At 38.2% G+C, this 19,422-nt stretch overlaps 1 protein-coding gene, 1 long non-coding RNA gene and 1 other non-coding gene across 5 annotated transcripts in view; 1 reads left to right on the top strand and 2 right to left on the bottom strand.

Moving 5' to 3' along the window:
• PEX5L (peroxisomal biogenesis factor 5 like) overlaps nucleotides 1-19,422 on the bottom strand; it is a 102,538-nt gene that overhangs the window by 25,717 nt on the left and 57,399 nt on the right. Inside the window, exons 2-3 of one of the 3 annotated variants that reach the window (XM_048059465.2) lie at nucleotides 13,800-13,865; nucleotides 12,343-12,447 (exon numbers count right to left, since the gene is read on the bottom strand). The exons of 1 other annotated variant lie outside the window; for it this stretch is intronic. In XM_048059465.2, coding sequence (XP_047915422.2) covers nucleotides 12,343-12,447; nucleotides 13,800-13,865 — 171 coding nt within the window. The remainder of the gene's footprint in view (nucleotides 1-12,342; nucleotides 12,448-13,799; nucleotides 13,866-19,422) is intronic. One more of the 3 variants, XM_048059466.2, reaches the window with a different exon arrangement.
• Nucleotides 1,280-12,318, top strand: LOC106032036 (uncharacterized). Its single transcript, XR_007161664.2, has 3 exons — nucleotides 1,280-3,374; nucleotides 4,208-4,325; nucleotides 11,557-12,318. It is a non-coding gene; the product is annotated as an uncharacterized lncRNA (long non-coding RNA).
• Nucleotides 5,665-5,769, bottom strand: LOC125182286 (U6 spliceosomal RNA). Its single transcript, XR_007161743.2, has one exon. It is a non-coding gene; the product is annotated as a U6 spliceosomal RNA (small nuclear RNA).

Below are 19,422 nucleotides of genomic sequence, written 5' to 3'. Positions count from 1 at the left end.
TGCAGATACACCTTACAAGGGGAATAAATCATCTGTTTTTATAACTATCTGAACTGATTGCTCATATTGCTGTCTCATTCATCACACAGATGTTACTTGCTTAATTTGGTAAATCTCAACACCTGATTGGAAATTGCATTTATACCAACTGCACACCTTTGATTTTGATTAAAGGTGGCTCCACATTGCCCACATTATCTCTAGGCATATACTTTTGCCTAATACTGATATTTAAGAATTAAGAGGACCTACTATATCTCTACACTATATATGTATTTTTCTGTCTGTGATTTGGTGATCGTATCTATTGGTGAAAAAAATAAGGGTGTATAGCTATTTAATCCTTGTCCAAACTACTTCCAATATTTTAAAAGTTTCTCTATGATCAACTCCACATATCAGCAAAAATTGTTCAAATACCTTTTCTTCTAGGAACTAGCATCAGTAACAGTGGCTGCACTTCTGCAGTAATTTGCATATTCTGGTGAACATAACATCCAGCAGAAAGATTGTAAAAGTCTATGGATCAGCTGGATCTTCAATGATTTATTTTATGATGTGCTAACAGCATGAAGAAAAGTCTTACATTATTTGGAGGGAATAAAGACGAGGTTCCATAGTAATAAGTGTAAATGTAAAAACTTCATAGGAAATACTTTGTTTCTGTATCTATATGAGCATATCAGAAGGGTACACTATCATGTAGACTTTAGACGCTGTTTAAGTTTTGCATTACGTTCCATGGAAATTTTCTTTAATGTTCCTATTAGGAAGGAAGGAAGGAAGGAAGGAAGGAAGGAAGGAAGGAAGGAAGGAAGGAAGGAAGGAAGGAAGGAAGGAAGGAAGGAAGGAAGGAAGGAAGGAAGGAAGGAAGGAAGGAAGGAAGGAAGGAAGGAAGGAAGGAAGGAAGGAAGGAAGGAAGGAAGGAAGGAAGGAAGGAAGGAAGGAAGGAAGGAAGGAAGGAAGGAAGGAAGGAAGGAAGGAAGGAAGGAAGGAAGGAAGGAAGGAAGGAAGGAAGGAAGGAAGGGCTAGAACAAAAAAGTTAAAAATCTGAATTTCTCCAAGGTTCAACTAAGTATGAAGTAGGAGATGTCTTTTTTTTTTTTTTTTTAACTTTTCAAAGGTGGTTATCACATCACCAGTCATTTCTTTATTATGTTGTTTATATAATGATGACCAGCCCAGCCACAGGACTTCTTAGTTTGGTACCAGAAGTGTATTGATAAAATTCTACCATCAAACTGAGAGTTAGGCAGATATCCACTTCTTCATAATCAGTTTTACCAGTGAACACCAAGATTTAATTCTTACTAAGCTGTGCCTTTGCGATGCACTTGCAGCATTTTTATTTAATTAGAAAACAAATAAGTTATTCTCTGATTCTGTCACTATGTGAACATATACACTATATTCATCAGAGATGGGCCACCCAGATGATCAGAGGAATAAAGAACACATTTTACAGGGACTCTAAAAGAAGTTGACTTGCTTAGGCTAACAAAATGAAGATTGAGTAGGAATATAATTATTATTCTTGTATATATAAAGAGAGAGGGGCCGGATGACATTGGAAGTGGAAAACTATTTCAACAATAGAAAAAAAGTTGGCACAAGACTGAAGTGATCTCAACTGGCCATGAGTAGATTTGGTCTGGAAATTAAAAGAATCTAACTATCACAGCAGTGAATTGAACAAACAGTATAATTTTTAGGGTTGGGGGACAAAAAGCCTAGCTTTTTAAAGTGGCATTCGAGAAGCTTTCTTCATGGCTGTTTATGATGTGACTGCTTTTGAGAAGTGAGTGATGGCCCAGAGGATTCTTCCCAGTAGTGTCCTATGCTCCTGTGACTAAAAACTGAAAGCTGTAGGAGTGACTTTTTAAAAAGAATTGTTCCTGTGAAAAAGTGTGCTTTGAAATGAAATATCTGGGTTGAAAAATGAAAACAAGTACATGATCAAGTCTACTAATTCTCAATATATACAAACTACACAGCGATAGAACATACTGGAAAAACGTTTTTGATGTGAAGCGGGTATTTCATGATGAATCAAACCTTAAGAGGTTAAACAGTGCTGTGAGCGGAATTTTTGCAGTAGGTAAGTAGTCAGAGGGGCAGTTTCTGACATTACCGTGTATGCAATGCCATTTGGCAAATCCTTGGTCTCACACTTTGAATTTCATTTTGCTGTCTCATATATTGTACCAAATTTATCCCTCTTTTAACTCTACTCAAGTTATTAGAGTTATATCAGGCATGAATTTGGAGTAGTGTTATAAAACATTCATGAGATGAAAACTATTATCTATATTAAAGTAATAATTTATGGTTCTCAAGCACCTTTCAGGGTGAATATCACAGAATGCTTTAAAACATTCATGAATCAAGCCTGGCACCACCATGGAGCTGAGAAGTATTATCTCTATGTTGCAGACAAGAGAAGCAAAGTGAAATTAAGAAAGCCGACCGGCATCATGCAGCGCTGGAGGACGAGGCGCTGGGAGCGAGAGCCAGGCTGCTGGCAGTGTGCCACTGCATAATATTTATGTGTGCGGTATTTGTACACACGCCAAGCTGTATAGACTCAGACTGTAAAATTATTGATTTCTGAGTACTAATTTAGCCAGTGAGTACAGTAAATTCTCATAATGTCTCTAAGAACTTAATTTTTCTTTACAGAATCTATTTTAATTAAAGAAAAAAACACTCCCTTAACTGAAACATATCTAAAATTTGTGAAGGGTGATATTTCCTACTACTAATAGATATGAAGAGTCTCAACCATAGTATAAAATGCTCCTCATAAATTCAAATGAATTTTACGTGACTGACGCCTGCCACTGAGCAACACAACAGAGAAGGCTGCTTTTTCTCCCCCTCAGTACTGCTGTTGGACTTTCTCATACCAAAAAGCTGTGAATTTTGGTGCTTTGGGAAAGATACTGGGAGTGTCAGAAGCATCACTTGATGCCTGATATCAGCCCCATTCCTTAAATGTATTCAAAATGAGGATTATTTAGTGCGGGTCTGAGATGAGGCACAGAGGCCTGGCCAGGAGGCAGTGGTGCCATGCCAGAGGCCGCAGCTGCCGTGTTTTACCTCAGCAGCTGCCAGGCAGGCCAACAGCCCAGAGCACTGAGGGGAACCACCTGACCTCCATTTTCTGTGCCCTGTCACCCACCCCTGCCCCAGCTCTCTGCATTTACTCATCAGTGTAATTTATTATCCACAGCTGCCTTTACTGATGAATTTTCCATTCCCCCTCTGGCTTGGCTAATGCTCTCCATTCTGCTCTCAGAGCTTCTGTGAGAAAAGGAGGGTAGAAGCAGTGGCTCATGGTAGTTCCTGCTCTGGGCCCTCCTCAGGTGCGAGGGGTAGGTGTCAGCCTGATGGACAGAACTGGAGTGGCTGGTTTAAGGCTAAAAAAAGTCAAACTCTAGATGAGGTTGGTTATAGGTGTGCTGAGCCTGGAGGAGAGACATTGCGATGTGGTAGGAGCGGTAGTGGCCCTGCTGAAACGGAGAGGCCCCTTGTGGGGTCTTCTCTTCCCTTTAGCCAGTATCCAGCCTGGTCCCAGCTTCCACTGTTTGCCTGCCCAACTCTTCCTATGCCCTACTGTCACCCCGAAAGCCTCCCATGCTGTATTTTCTCCCTTTGTCCCCATGGGAGTACGCTGCTTCTTAAAAAAAACATAGAGGAGACGTTGTCCCTGAGCCTCTCCTCAGGCCTGTCTGCTCTAGGGACCTGTGTGAGGCTCAGTGAGCACCTAGCTGCTACTGTGGTGACAGCTCTGCTATCCCATAAAAAAATTTATGGGACTTTTATTCTCATCCTGGGGTCCTTCGGTCTGTGGCCTTAATGCAGGTGCCTGTTGCAGCACTAATGTTGGTTGTATTGTGATTTACTATGCAAGAGAAAAGGTGAAATTACGTATGGTATAACAACTGCCATGGCTTTGGTTTTGCTTTGCTCCCAGACTACAAATTCTGTTGTAAAAAGAGATTTATGAAACACCTAGTCAGTAACCTGTTTTTTTTTATTTTTATATTTTTAAAGGAGGGGGGAGGCAGTTGACAGGGTTGTGTCATGAAATGGGGCTGTGAAATGTTTTCACAAGGGAACTTTGGCTGTTGGGTGGAGGGAGCTGGAACACACCTCAGGGGATCAGCTGTGAGGACCAACTTCTTAACTGGTGTTACATTTACAGCTCATGATGTTCACCTGTACAACCTGCCCTGATCATGGCTTCAAATGCTTTGCCTTCATAGAGCAACAGGCTTACATCGTGGTCGTCAGAGGTGGAACATGTTGATGCTGTCAGTAAGGTATAGACCTGAAACGCTGTTTTTATATCCTCTTACTGCATTCCTATTTTACTGTGTTTGTGGTGCACCATACATGGTGTTTAGTTCCTTTTTTTTGTGTTAGTAGAGCATAACATACTGCTAGTCTTTAAGATAAATGACTTGGGAGCTAAATTGTGGGGTTCCAGAGTCAGGCAGAGACAGCTAATTAGCACCTATGTTTTGAGCACATAGTGAACTAGTTCTCTAAAATTAAATGCTTAAATTCCCTCCATGTTCAATAGGAAGAGATAAATGCCTAGAAAAGCAGCTCCAGAGGGAGATCCTCCCTGCTTAATTTAGGCTCTCCCTCAGGAGGCTCTCAAAGGCACCTAGCTTTCCCAATGACTATATATGGAACTTACTTTAGTAGGACTGGTTATATAGGCACCAAAAATGTAGTTGTAATTTGCTACCCAAGCTAGTTGGATTGGATTCTACAAGTTATGTCATCAGAAGATGACTGAATTATTCAAGGAATTAACTTAGGAAGCCCCAGACTACTACTGGATAAGGCCCTGTAGCATTCAGTAGCAAACCTACTCATGGGTGTTGATGGCTTTTGCTGTACCTCTGCCTAGACACTGTGCTTGGAATGGTGCGGTTGGGCTGTAAACTGGATCAGTGAAATGATCTGACTCAAAAAGCTCAGGGTATGGTAATGAGTGGTCAGCATACGAGAAAACAGGACCTTCTTAATTCAGAATTTCTGTAGGAGAAATTGCGTTTTTGAACATTGCTCTGAGAGAAACTTGTCTGCTGCTTGGGTGAGACTGGATAAGTAGGCAAACTAGATAGTAGTTTGTCAGTGCTATACTACCTGTTCTTTTAGTTTTTAACTCAACCAGAGGGCATTACCTAAGACATGAACTAACATCAATTGTTAATTAATTTATATGACATATATCAAATTTCTTAATAGCTAAGTTCTCTGTAGGTATTTGGCATATCATGATCTCTGGTGACATTCACTAGGATAAGCGGAAACAAGTGATTTCTATGATTCATTTCCTTCAAAAAGGTATTCCTAAAAACTGATAAATGGGAACCAGATCTAGAAATTGAGGTGGTTGTTCTCTGAAGCATAACTGGAAGTAGTGTTTGTGGATCGTGATCTTGACAGGATAAGTATTGAGATACCTCCTTTATTGTCTCAGAGGGAGGCTTGGAAAACGAAATCCTTATAAAATCAGTAGTTTCATGCTAAAAAGCTCAAATTGCATGAGCTGTGTTTTTCTTCCCTTACTTTTCTAGAATACTTGTAAGTATTTCACAAGGAAAAATCATATCACTACCACCCCACACTTATTTTTTATCGTATAGTAAGTGTGATCACTACTTGACTTCTGGCGTCATCCTTGTGCCAGGGTCATACTAATCTTTTCTCTGTCACTCTAGTGTGAATTTATGTCCCAACAAAACTGACATGCCAGCCAAATATTTGGTTTTCACAGGAACAGAGAATCAATACACAGGGCATACAGTGTAACTGACTTCCACCTAACACAAATGGTGGGAAGCTCTAAAACAGAAACAAACTCATTTCGCCCTCCTTCAAAGAGCAGTTTGGTGTTGCTACCTCTCTGAAGATGAGTTTCACTTGGCAGGTGATAACTGGTACTCAGTTGCTAAATAGTAGGAAGTGTGTACAGCAGCCTGTGAATCAGAGGTGACAATATCTTACCTGAAATCATGCAGGCCCAGCGATTCCCTGAGGCTTAATGCTAACAACTGACCCACAGCCTGTGTGAAGGCTGAGAAACTGTGGGAGGATTACTATAGACATCATATTGGATGCTTAAATTTACAGGAAAGTGGTGTTATTTAAAACTTATGCTTGATGTCTCAATCAGTAAATGGTAACATGTTTATGTTGCGTCTTCATAGCAGTTGCATCGATTTTGTGAGAGCTATTGCTGTGTCATGGTAGCATCCTATCTGTGTTTGTCAGTGCTGACCTACGCAAATTATAGTGTCTAGCTGCAACGTAGAACTAAATATCTTGCAGTTCACCATGTTCCCTCTATTGTTCTTCATCTGGCTAAGAAAACTAAAAGGGAGCAGTAGCCAAACACAGGGTTGTATCTGGCTCCTGCATTTTGGCTTCACGCCAGCAAGCCACTTAAGCATGTCCTGCAAAACTCAAGGTTAAGCATGTGCTTAACTGCCTTGCTGGATTAGAGTCATTAGGAGAGAAGTTGCTCTTGTCATGTTTTGAGTGGAACTGACAATTTGGCCTTTACTACTTATAAAAATGTTACTTAAGTCTTTCTGGTGCATTAACATCCACGTGCTCTGTGTACTTTTTAATTAAAGGAAGCTGTTTGTTGAAATCCTTTCTTGGGTCTTAGAAGATTCTGTTTACCCTCACCTGGCTCTGCATTGTCTTCATGGTCTCGCCATATGACTTATGTTTTAGCCTCTCCCTTTCCCAATACTCCAGTTCTCCCTGCTGGAGAGCTGTTACAGTACAACAGTGATCAAAGACAAAATTAACTGTTTATGCTTAATAAATGTTTAATGCATAGAGGTCCTTGAAGTAATACAGTCGCTAAAAATCGCAAAATATCCTTTTAAGGAAATGATTTCTGTAATGTTAGTTCAAGAAAATATTTAGTCTGTATTCCTAAAATGACTTGCTTTTTGATTGAGGGGTTAACAAATTGGACACCTAAGCTGAGTAAATGCAGGGTGGGAAAGTCCTGTAGTCTTCCTGTTCTGCAGAACCCATTTTCTGTTGAGAAAGCCCTGGAGAAATCTATACAGTGGAAGACCTGGAGAGGCACAGGTGTCATGATAGTACCTACAGAAAGCAAATGGTAACTCATGGTGCTAGACTCTGGTATTACTCATTGAAATTACTTCTTGTGTGGCAACTCCAACTAAAGAAGTAGCCTGACTTTGGGAACCACAGTTTTCCATTTCTTCTAAATAAGGATTTTAAATAGATGACAAATTCAAGGAGTCCTGTTTCACTCATATTGCTGGTACTACTTCTGGAATCTCTCAGCATCTCTGGGGCAACTATTATGATTGCTTACAAAATAGTAGGAAATTATTTAATGGTTTTTTGTCAGCTGAAAGAGAAGACCACCAGAATATTGAACTGAGCTTGCATGTACAAATGCTTTGTCAATCACCTGTAATCCACAGATAGGTTTGAAAATTTTTTCAGTAGTGGATTATATACAGCTTTGTGCACTCTTCTGAGTATGGTGCATAATCAAATGTCAATTAAGATGAAAGATATACATCTGCTTTTTTAAGACCAGATCTTCATGATATTAGTAGCATGAAGAGAATTAATAATATCAAAATTACCATGGCTTATCACGAGTGCCAATTTTGTAAAGCTTATGCAATTCCTACAGATCTTCAACTGCGTTGAAAATGATCTGTATACTTCCCATGTAACAAAATTCATCTTTTACTGTACCTTGCTGTATCCTTACAAATAGGCTGTAATTATTTTGAAATCATTCTTTTTTTTTTCTTTCTGTGGAGTTCTGTAGCATATCTAGAATAAGGTTGTGTTTTTGGATGTGTTACTGTGGGCAGTCATAGGAACCAAATCATAATTTCCTGTTGTATGGCTTCTCCACAGGGATATGGCATAGCATGTGTGTTGGCTTTGATGTTATTTTGCAGATTGAAATGCTTGAAACTTGAAAGGTGCTTGAGAACGTTTTAAACTTGCAATGGAGTGTAACACTTTCATTGTGCAAACAAGAAGTTAAATGCATGTAGAACAATTGTAGTACATAGTTTGCAATTGTTTAAAAGGATTAAGATATTAAAAGGATAGTATAATTTTATTTAGAATATTCATATATGAAGAATGAACAGATTTCTGAAAACTAATTTCTATTCATATAAAAAAGGGTTAAATGAGCATAATACATTACTTGCAAAAATTGTCCAGCTCTTTCTGTGCTTATGGAATGGTAGAACATTTTTAAAATGCACGAAATGGTATAGTCAGCTTTATTTTATGGAAAAAAATACTATCAATTCCCATGGTAATTTCAGATTAAAGCTTATTTCATGGAAAAATGTATTTAATTTGTGATGGAGAAACTTGTATAACTTTAGGCAAGCAGCCAATTTATGACTTTTAAGCATATTATCGAGGCAACTTTCTTTATTATGCTCATGAGAATATTTCTGCTCAAATTATACATACTGCCCTAAAAGCAAAGTGTTAAGCAATACTTAACTTGGAGGTAAAGATTTAATTAATATTTGTACTGCTAAGCATGCAGTTATGCATTTTGTCTTTTTTTACACTCATAGTATTTACCTATTTTTAATAACAGATGAAAAAGTTTGCAGACTTAAGCATCTCCTGCTAAACTACTCAAATGTTTTACAATAAATAACAGTAGACCCATTTGAGATGTTTGAGGAATACGGCTAATGAATCTATCACTAATCTTTTAAAAGGAATATAAAAATAAAATCACAGACTTAGTCCTAAAATCACTGAGGAAATTGCCACTGTTCTCACAGGGCTGGTTGGAATCTATGATGAATTATTTTAGTCCGAAGTTAATTGCTGAAGATTCCTAAAATCGGCAAGACTTTTTTTATTATTTTTTTCAAACTAATGTATAGGAATTACTTGAAATGAAGTTACTTCTGCTTGAGATTGGTATAAAGGAGAAGCTAATTATTTTCACTTCAAGTCTCTGCTGTTCTGTTCTATGTTACTTAGTAAATATTTACAGAGTGGACTGTAAGTCAATGCAAGTCTAATGCTAAGAAGCTTCGAATAAATGTGATTGATTCTGAACAGTTTGGACTTAACTTTTATATGGAAAACTGTTATTATGCTATTAGTTTCATAATGTGAGTTTTTGATACATGCCTTAATCTACTCAGATTGCGAGTTGTGTATTAGCTATCTTTATTTTGTTTCCTTTATAAAATTTGTCAGGTCGCATACTAGTTTCAAGGGGGGGAGAAAAACAAAACAAAAAACCCATAAAGCATCTAATCAAAACAAACAAACCAAACCCACCCAGAACAGTGGAATTTAGGCACTGGAAATGTTCCTGTATTTTTACTTAAGCTCTTGAGGAAATATAGGTGTGCCTGGATCAACCAGTGACATGTAAGTTAAGTTCACTTTCAAAAAACATTGCTCCTACTCTTAACAAGAACTAAAATGTTCTTTTTTTTTTCATAAGAACCTTAAACAGCTGAGAGAGTTAATTGGAGTGTAGTCATTAAACACTTCTTTTTGGGATATTTGTGTCATTGCCTGCATTTTTCATGGGATAAGCTGAACTTCAGCATGTTTCTTCTAATCTAACTTCACATTTTTACTTACTTTCCAGTTCTAAAAGTAAGTGTTCTTTAATATTTCAAATCATAAACAGTTAATATCAAATTTTTACTCTGAGCAATGGCTGTGTAGTAAGCAGGCACCTCCCTATTTTTCTATTAGAAATAGAAGTTGGGGTAGCTTTCAATATATAATTTGCATTTCTTTTTCCTTTGGTGAATTTTTCATGGACTCCCAAGTCTACTGTATAATACAGAGTATATTTGCCACAGGATCCTCCTGGACATGAATCCCTTCCTGTAGGTGTTATTTCCTTATTTGTGTAGGGATCCTACCATCACTACCTCTCCAACTTGTGTACTCTGTTGAAGAATTTAACTTAAGTATGATGAACATGGGACAGATAACTCCTGATACTTTGGGATTGGGTTGTTTAAAATCAGGTTGGCAAAGCATATAAGCATGCACTTTTTTACTGCTCAATAAAGCAGTTCATCATATTTTAAAGTTTAAGTGTGGATCAGAGTATGTTATTGAATGAGATCCTTTGAAGTTCACTGACCTGTAGCAGATAGGGAATTTCATAGTTGACTGTACAATTAAACTTTGACTCCAGGGGATAGTTAGGTTTAAATTTCTCATTAGAAATTAATTCATAAGGGAGATCTTTGCTCCTGTCAATGAAGTTGTGAAAAGGTTAAATAAAAAGAAAAAAAAATCAGAATTCAAATCCAACTTTATGCACAATTTGTCCATGTATTTATTATAAATGAGTTGCATAAAATAATTTATCTCGGATTCAGTTAGCTGAGTATTGTTAATCTTTGAACCTTCAGCAAACTCCTTAACTTTTCCTAGGCTTATTCATACCAAAATTACCTTTTTTCATTTGTTCCATTCTTTTCTGATTTATCTTTAAAAGATAAAGGGAGGCAGCAACATAGTATATAGAGTTATATTCTACAAAATCCCATTAGTACAGAAAGCTCACTCTCTGATGCCTGAAGTATTAAATTTGGCAACTACTGAATGCCTTTTCATACCAATAAAGTGACTTTCATTGAAAATAATTGAGATAGAATCACAGAAAATAGATGCTGAAAAGCCTATTCAATTACCAAGAACACCACTCTGCTTATTGTAGTAGGCTTGTTACTGCTGGAATGAAGGTCCAGATTCCCAGTTGCCACATATCAGCAGAACCCCAGTGGAGTCTGCAGTACTTTGGTTTATGCTATTTGTAGATTTGCCTTGAGATCTGATATAAAATAAATTGTGAATTGGAAACTTTGTCAAATTCTAATTCACACTGAGTGTTTAGGTCAACAAGTGTCATGTTTTACGAAATAAAGGTTGGCTAGCAGCCTAATAAAATGTGAACGTGTATCTGACTTGGTCTCTGTTGGATGCGTTTTTAACATATTCCAGAGGAAGAGAGTTAAAAGGTCTCTCTTAAATTAGGTTTCAGGGACTTCTCTCTATTATCGCTAACTCCTTGCTTAAAACAAGGCTTTGGCATCTCCTCTCTGTCTCTGAGATTCCCCTTCTGCTTCTTGCAGAATCTGCTACTACAGTCAGATGTAATCAGTTCTCTAGGACTTTTGTAAATAGGAATTTCACTTTTTTGGTAGTTTTCTAAAAGCAAATATTCCGCTTCCTGGCTTGATCCGAGCATTTTGCTTTGCTTTCTTGCTTATTTAACTGTACTGTGAGGGACAATGCAACATAGGTACCTCATGTAAGTAATTCCTAAGATAACACGCGTGCCCGTACAGGGTTTGGTGTTGGTGATCTCTTTGGGAAGAGCAGGCCTTATTCTCATGACCCAATTTGGTCTGGCTTGGGAAGTTTGTTTGCGGCCAATTTGGAACTCGCATGATTTGCCCTGTGAGCGGCAGTCACATCCATCTGTTTCATTGGGTAAAGGGCTGAGATGAATGCTGATGGCGATGGCTAAAGGCGGTACAGCAGCACGTAACTGAACAACCGGCCTGAACAAGAGGGTAACACGGACATGCTAAGGAGGCAGCAGCTCAAAGCAGCATGGCGTCCGGACAGCTAGGATGTGAATGAGGAGTGAGCATGGTGGTGTAGCTGCACGTCATGGGTACATGATGCGGAGATGGCTATGAAAAATACTCACTTGTTCACCTGGTTCTGCCTCCTTTTGGCTTCTGCACCCCTTTGGTGCACAGCAGGGAAGTAGGTATTTGTGTGTGGTGGGAGGTGTGACGCTAACAGACACAGGCACTTTATCAATGCACAACTGTATCAGACGGGTGTTGAGTAGACCGATGGACAACCAGTACAAATGGTTCATTGAACAATTAATGAGCTCAGGCGCAGCTCCCGGCCTTGTTGATGCCGATGGAAGATTTGCGCTTACTGAGCAGGGAAGGAAGGGGCGGCGTTTGATGTTGGCTTCTAATTGTTTGTCAGTCACTTGGGATAAAGTTAGAAACGGTACGTTGAAGAGCGTCCTTTTCCCTCGACAATTCCTTCATGGACATCAGGGTTTGCAAGGAGCAAGATGCGGTGTTCAAGGGGGAGATCTGGGGCATGAACACCACCAGTGCTTGGTGTTCTGTACCGAGCTGAGGTACCTCAGCTAATGGCCGTGCGCCCAACGCCCTGTGGAGCTTCTATTGATGACCAAGCCCTGGTGCCAGCCCCCGGCCCCCCCCCGCCGGCCCCGTCCCGCGCTCCGCCCACCTGTGACGTCACCGTGAGGAGGGGCTTCTCCTCCGCGGACTCCTCCCTCGGCATCTCCTTCATCACCATGGCAACAGCCTTATCGGCCGCCCTAGCGCCTTTCCCCTACAACAGCGAAACCAACAAGGGCCCGGTCAGCGACCGCGGGGCTGGGGGGCTCCGGCCGGCCTCCCCCGGGACCCTTAAACACTGCCCGGAGTTGGCAAGCGGGGTCCTGGCGGGTCGCTGGGGCACACGCTGCCCTAGCGTGGAACTGACCCGCGGGGCCCGGGGTGTTGACGCCTCTGGGAACGGTTTGTAAAGCAGTGCGCGTAATTAACCGCGCTGCCTGGCTTTGCTGGCAGTGGACGGAGCCAGATCCTGCTGTCATAGGCATTGCTGCGCTTCTCCTCGAAACGTCCTTGTTATTGAGCGTAACGCAAGGACTTCTTAAACTTAATTTCCTTAAAATTCACCTAATACACTACGTATTCAAGAGAAACATAAAATAATTAACAACTAATTTAATATTTTAGCCAAATAAAATGCACTGATGTTGTGCCATGCTCTTTATTTAAAAAGGGTATTTATCTTCTTGAATCCACCCAGACTCTGTGTTCTGATCTCTTTGACTCTTGTAAGCAGCAGTGTCCGAGTGTACACACAAAGCATAGCGGCAGCACTGCATTATGCCAGCGTCCCTTGCCATGTTCTTATTATGGTACTCGTAAAGCTCCCGTTGATTTCAGTGGAAGTTTTAGCAGTGAAAAGACGGCAGGATCTGACTCCATAAAAGCAGTATTTTCCACTACACTTAAAATATTCCAACATGTAAAAACCCCTTCTGTTAATAGACTTCACTACCCCATTATATCATAATAGAATTACTTTCACTAGCGCTGTATTCAATGTCCAATAAAATATATGTACACTGAACTATATGGTGTTTCATAAACATTTCACCAATTGCATGTAAAATCATTACATACTACTGCAATTTTAGAACAGATTTTAACAACTGACAGGTCAATGCTAGATTTGCTTTCTTGTGCAACACTTCAGTTACCCTACAGAGAGTTCTTTGCATGCTGCAAGAAATTCTTGGAGCAGAAGTGTCATGAATCGTAAGCATGCTGGAACTGTGGTGCCTTTGATATCCAAAGAACCTCGAAGTCATTGTGAATTTCATTAAACTATATTCAATGGAAGTTGCTTATAATTGCTAAGTATATCAAAGGTTCTTGGCCAGTTATGTATTTAGTTGGTTCATAATTCGTATGACGTATTTCAGGTCTATGAAGATCATTTCTCTTATGATGTGGAGCTATCGTTAGCTAGTACTGTAAACATGCTATTTGTTTTTTTTATAACACATAGTCCTTTCGTGCTGAGTGCTAGAACAGAATAGTTTATCAGCTAGAAAGGATGCATTGGAAAGCATGCAGTGCTTTTTATTTCTTGCAGAGTAAAAAACCCACCAAAGCAAAGGTCAGGTCACTTTTTTGGAGACAGAGCCACTTTTTCTTCAAGGTTTCACCTACTGCCTGAAAAGAGTCATGATACTCGTATTAGTGCCTGCTGTTAACCTTTCGTAAACATAACTCTGCAAAACCCTGGGAATGGTTGATAGCATACACAACCCATCTCATCAGTTTAAAGTGGCTATGGCACGATGTAGAACAGTAACCTGATGAATAGCTATGCTTGCGCTATTTTTTACGTGCAGTCGTAGCACGATCGCTAGTCAAAGCAAGAGGTTTGATACTACTTCTTTTATTAGGTCTTTTAGCCTTTCCAAAAGACTACAACCTGACAAAGTCAAGCTGATTTATGTCTGGCTACTCAGCCTCTGATATGAAAAAAAAAAATCATTCTGAAACTAGAAGTTTGTAGGCAATCTCCTGCATACCTGAGAGGCTGCAGAGAAGCAGCTTAAATGCTCTGATTTTTAATGGAGAGAGATACAGGTGACCAATCCATTGGGAAATCCAACTGTTTATTCTGGTGACTGAAAATGGGTTTAGCTGTAAGGTATGTAAACTTGCAAATTTGCGTTGCTGTATTTGAATACTATTGTAATCAGTCCTTACCTGAATTGAATGAAGGGATAGTTCATCTGTGACCAGGACAACCTTGTTACTGTTTAGAACTGCTAGTGAAATGATCTCTAGCAAATTTATTACAGTATTCAAACTATCCTAAGACGTTAGCAACAACTATTGAAGGATTTATTTTTATTTTTTTTATATACAAAAAAAAAGTTACTTATTTACTTGGCCTCCTTCAATATTGTGTTGTTTCTTAGTATTTCGGCTTGCTGTATGTATTTATCTGTTACAGTACCTTACTGATCAAACCCTGTAATTCTGTAACAGCCAATTTTATACTTGCCAGGTGTTTAGAATGAACAGTTTGATAAGTCAGAATTGCAAGGTAAGTTATTTTCTCATTTAAACAACAGCATAATGATATAGTAAACAAATCTCATTCGTTTCCTATTTGTCTGCAATATGTAGATGGAAACAGTTGTGGTGTAAAGCATGATAACCTAAGTACAAATCAAGAAAAATGTGAAAAGATAAAGGAAATAAAATATTTGTTTTCATAGAATGTACTACTAAAAAAAAAAAAAAGAAATGCACCAGTACTTTTTTATTTGTTACACTTAGAACAGTGCCCTTAGGCGATGTCTCAAAAACAAAATAAGGAGTAGAGTTCAGACTATTCTAATGTATTCTAATGATGCTAAATATTTATAATAGAATTCAGTAGAAAACATAATAACAATTTCTGCAGGTTTATCCTTTGGGATCAGATAATGGATAGTAACAAACATTTTCAAAGGACTATGTACGTTTGTCAGGATTTTGTAAGGAAATACTCTATTTTTTGCAGCTGGTATTATTGAATATTTCCAAATTAAATTCAATGCAGCTCACACTATGTGATACTGTAATACTTAATGAGTCTTTAATTAAGTTACTGTAAGGCCATATTAATGTAAATCTTTAAGACTACATACAGTTGTGTGTGGTTTTTTAAATCAGTGAAGCACTGAGCTCTGAAACAATGCCTATGTACTATAAAGCTTTATTGTAGAGTTTTGAAATTAAATGCATGAGGCCAATAGATCAACTTTAAGTCATGATGGGTATATCAATTAGAATGAATACCTGGGCATAACTTGAAACATTACTGTTTGAAATGCAGTATCATTCTGTAATTTTTTCTTCATTACAGTTGTTTGCAAATTTATTCTTGTACACGAAAAGTTAACGACCAGTGCCTTGTAAATATTTAATATTTTGACATCAGTTTTTAAACTATAATTACATAAATATCATCTTCTATGCAGTAAAAGTACTTTATCTAAATCTGTAACATAATTAGAGGCTTTCTTTTGACAAATACTTAAAGTACTTGAGTCCCAGATTCACCTTTCAGCAATATTTCTACCAGTTACTCTTGTGAGGAAAGTGAACAGAAAAATTGTTTACAGATCAGATTTTTTTAAGGTATCTCTACACAGAGAAAGAAATTCTGCCTTTACATAAGCCTGTGGTATCCTATTTACTTGCTGAAGAACCGACTGTGCTGCTGCGCCTTCACTTGATGCACTAATATGGTGTATTGCTATTCACTGAACTATTGGAAATGATCAGAACCTAGGCATATTTCTGCTTTTGTAAAGCAGAAGTTCTAACACTGCTTTTCTTGTAAAGAAATTTGGAAGGAAGAAAGTAATATGCAATAAGGCATCATTCGTGTATGATGTTATTACTAATTTCACGTTGTATCTTTCCTTTCCGGGTGAGGAGAAACTGGTAACTTTTATATTTATAAATATAAAAGCCAGGATAAAAAAAAAAAGACCACTTGTAATGTTCTTTTCACATCAGGTTTTTGAATTGAAATGTGTCTTAGTTCAGAGATGGCGTTTGCAGGAAATGGCTCGTTACTCTTCCAGAAATGTCTCAAATTTGCAGTAATGGTGGTGAACATAAACTACTCTTTCAAGTCATCTTGGTTGGGCTGTGCTCTCAGGTGGTCTTAACACTGAGGTGACCACAGCAAAGGTCCAACTTCAGAGTACTCACAGTTGACTGGAAAAAGGGAAGATCAGGAATATCCTTCCCATGAACAATCAGAAATCCAGTCAGACTTATGCAGAGGCTTAAAACAGGTATTGGATAGTCATTGGACTAATCGTGCTCTTTGCATTGAAAGTAAACCCAATATTTTCTACGTTCTACTTTTCAGCCCAGAACCTCTTGAGGTACTGATCTGCTCTTTGAGTATTACACTATTCCCTCAAAAGGGAATCAGCTTCAATAGGTTGGGGAGAAGTTTTATAAAGCAAATGTTACAGAAGATGCATTAATGGTATCGTTAAGTTATAGCAGCACTAGTCCTTTATGTTAGGAGGGAGAGCAACTAGAACTACTGTACGTGTTGAACTTGGAATGCTTGGCTGCTGTCCAGATCCCCAGGCAGCTGATATATTAGACTTACAGTACCAATTAAGCAGCCTATTCGGAATGGATTTATGCACTGCAAATCTTTGTGTTTTGTAGTGTTTAAAAATAAAAATGGACATGCATGGCTTTAAAATTATGCAGTGCAAACATTTTTATGGCTCAAAATGAGCATGCACAGCTAGAGGGTGGTGCCATGAGAGTTCTAGTGTCCACAGGGCTACCATGAGCTCTTGATTTCCCCTAGGATCTGTTTGTTATTCTGCATTTTTTTCTTCTTTCTCAGGCTTTTCTGCTCATGTTTTCTCCATCTGTTTTTCTTTTCATCATTTAAGCTTTTCTACTGTTTTTAGTGGTATATATTGCATCTTATACATCATTAAAAATAATAAGCCATATGGTGCAGCAGTTCTGTGACCCACAACAAGATGGTTATTAAACAGAAAATTTTTTCATCAAGGCTGTTGGTGCATTTTTAACAAAGTGAGGTAGATATCGACCATAAAGGGGGATATGTAATTCTTCTAGGGAAACTCTGTTGAGTGTAGTGCAGAGATATCTGAACCAAGCTATATGTTCTGAACTGGAAGCAGTATTGTCAAGATAAACCAGCTTTCAAGACCCAAGCTAGTATTTCCAATATTGTACTTGCATCCTTCGGAACCTCTCAGCAAGTTTTCTGTTAATGATGGTCTAACCACTTTTGACTCATGACCAAGTTGTTCATTCTTCTGACAAAATACAGGTAGTGCTGGCTACAGATAAGGAATCGGGTATGGAAAGACTTGCCCAATGATTAATTTACAGTAAAGCAGCTAAATCCATATTGGCTGAGTTATAAGTGTACTGCTCATCTTTCATTCCCTTCTTCTTTCATTCCCATTTTGATGGAATAATTTAGATTTCAATATTAATATGGAAAGACTTCTTTTTTTTTTTTTTTTTACTGCATAGGAGGAAAACTGGCAAAGAAGGATAATACCTGATAAAAAGAAATCACCACATTCACATTTACCTTTATTGGATTGTGCCTTGTGTCCATTTAAATGTCAATACTGTGGCTGGATTGCATTCCACTTTGAAAAGCATTTGCATTGAAACGGCATTGTTAGGTTTTCTGTTTCTTTGTCTGTCAGTAGCTGTTGCATTACGTGTGCTTCCTTTAGAAGTTGTCATTTTGATGCCTATAGATTCATTCTGAAAGCCAAGTGGGACTGCTTGCAAAGCAACTCCAGTGAAAGCTCTGCAAAACCCACTTTGCTCTAAAAAACTTGGTTATTTTCCTTAATGCGTCTGAAATGATAGTATGACTGGAAATTGATAAACAGTTTTGTCAAATTAACTCATCCTGTTTCAACTAGTCAGATTACTGCAGGCTAAGAGAATGAAGACACAATGAAACTTTTTTTTTTTTAATGTCTCAAGTTAAAATGTTTTATTCAGAATATACATAGGGGACACACCTATTGAGTAAGATAACACTTTCTAACCTTTGAACAACAGTGTTGGTCCAGCTGTAAATAGTAAAATCAGCCTACAATTTAGAGTGAAGTATGGAGCAGAGCTAACTGTTTGAGGTTGTTTAAGGTTCTGGTCCCTCTGTGAACGAGTTACGTAAGGTAGCTGCTTGTGATAGCAGGCTTGGGCAAGGTGCTTTGCAATCCTTTCTTTCTGTGTAAGCGTCATCTTTTATTAAAGCCATTTTGGATATGTAGCAGCATTTTTCTTTAGCACTTAGATTGATTTCTTGATAATTTTGAACTGTATTATCAAAAGGGTGAGTCTTCTGGCTGCACAATTGCATTTGACTTCAAAAATTCAAGGGAATAGCTGGAGAATTTCTCTTGTCTCTGCTTAGTCTGTGTTAAGGAACATTTTTTAAATCATTGGGTTTATCAATTGGCAACTTCAAATTTGTTTGGTCATCTTCAGCAGAGAAAATTAATACTAAAATATTTTGCCCTTTTGAATTAGGGTTCACTCTATGTTGACTTCAGTGTCATGGGTCTCAATCATAGCACACAAATAGTAACTACAGAATTGGTTTGTTACTGTCATTATGCAGGTACTGAATTAGAATAAAGCATTCCTCTAGTACTAGTTCAAATTAAAATCAAGGTGCTCAGATCACTTCCAGAATAACCAGATTGGTGACTAATATACAATATATATTCATTATTCACATATATGAACTGTTGGGCCTCAGACTTCACACATTGTTTTGAAATGATAATTTAAATTCAGATGGCATTTTTTCTTTATTAGGAATCAGAGATATGTGTGTGTGTTGAAACTGGTAGTTTGTAAAACAAACAAAAAAAAAACCTGAGAAAGTGAAATCTGTCTTTAAACATTTGGTATGCATATCTTCTATTTAATAATGTGCAATATTTCAGCACATAAGAAAAGTGGAAAGGAGATCATTTTGAATAATGTTTTCAGATGGGAGATGAGAACATGCTGTAGCAAACTTTCCTCATCTTCCTCTGCCGGCTCACAACCCCAGATGTGTTTCAGCTACTAGGCTAGTTAGTGGACCATAAATACTGAATGGAAGATTTTCTGATAAATTTAGAAGAATTCTTATCAGCATACAAAAGTATGCCCTCTTCTGCATGTGGTTCTT

This window comes from Anser cygnoides, chromosome 9 (genome assembly GCF_040182565.1).
Source record: "Anser cygnoides isolate HZ-2024a breed goose chromosome 9, Taihu_goose_T2T_genome, whole genome shotgun sequence".
Classification (NCBI taxonomy): Eukaryota; Metazoa; Chordata; class Aves; order Anseriformes; family Anatidae; genus Anser; species Anser cygnoides.
The sequence above is the reverse complement of the archived record's forward strand: the minus strand, read 5'-3'. Positions and strand labels throughout refer to the sequence as shown.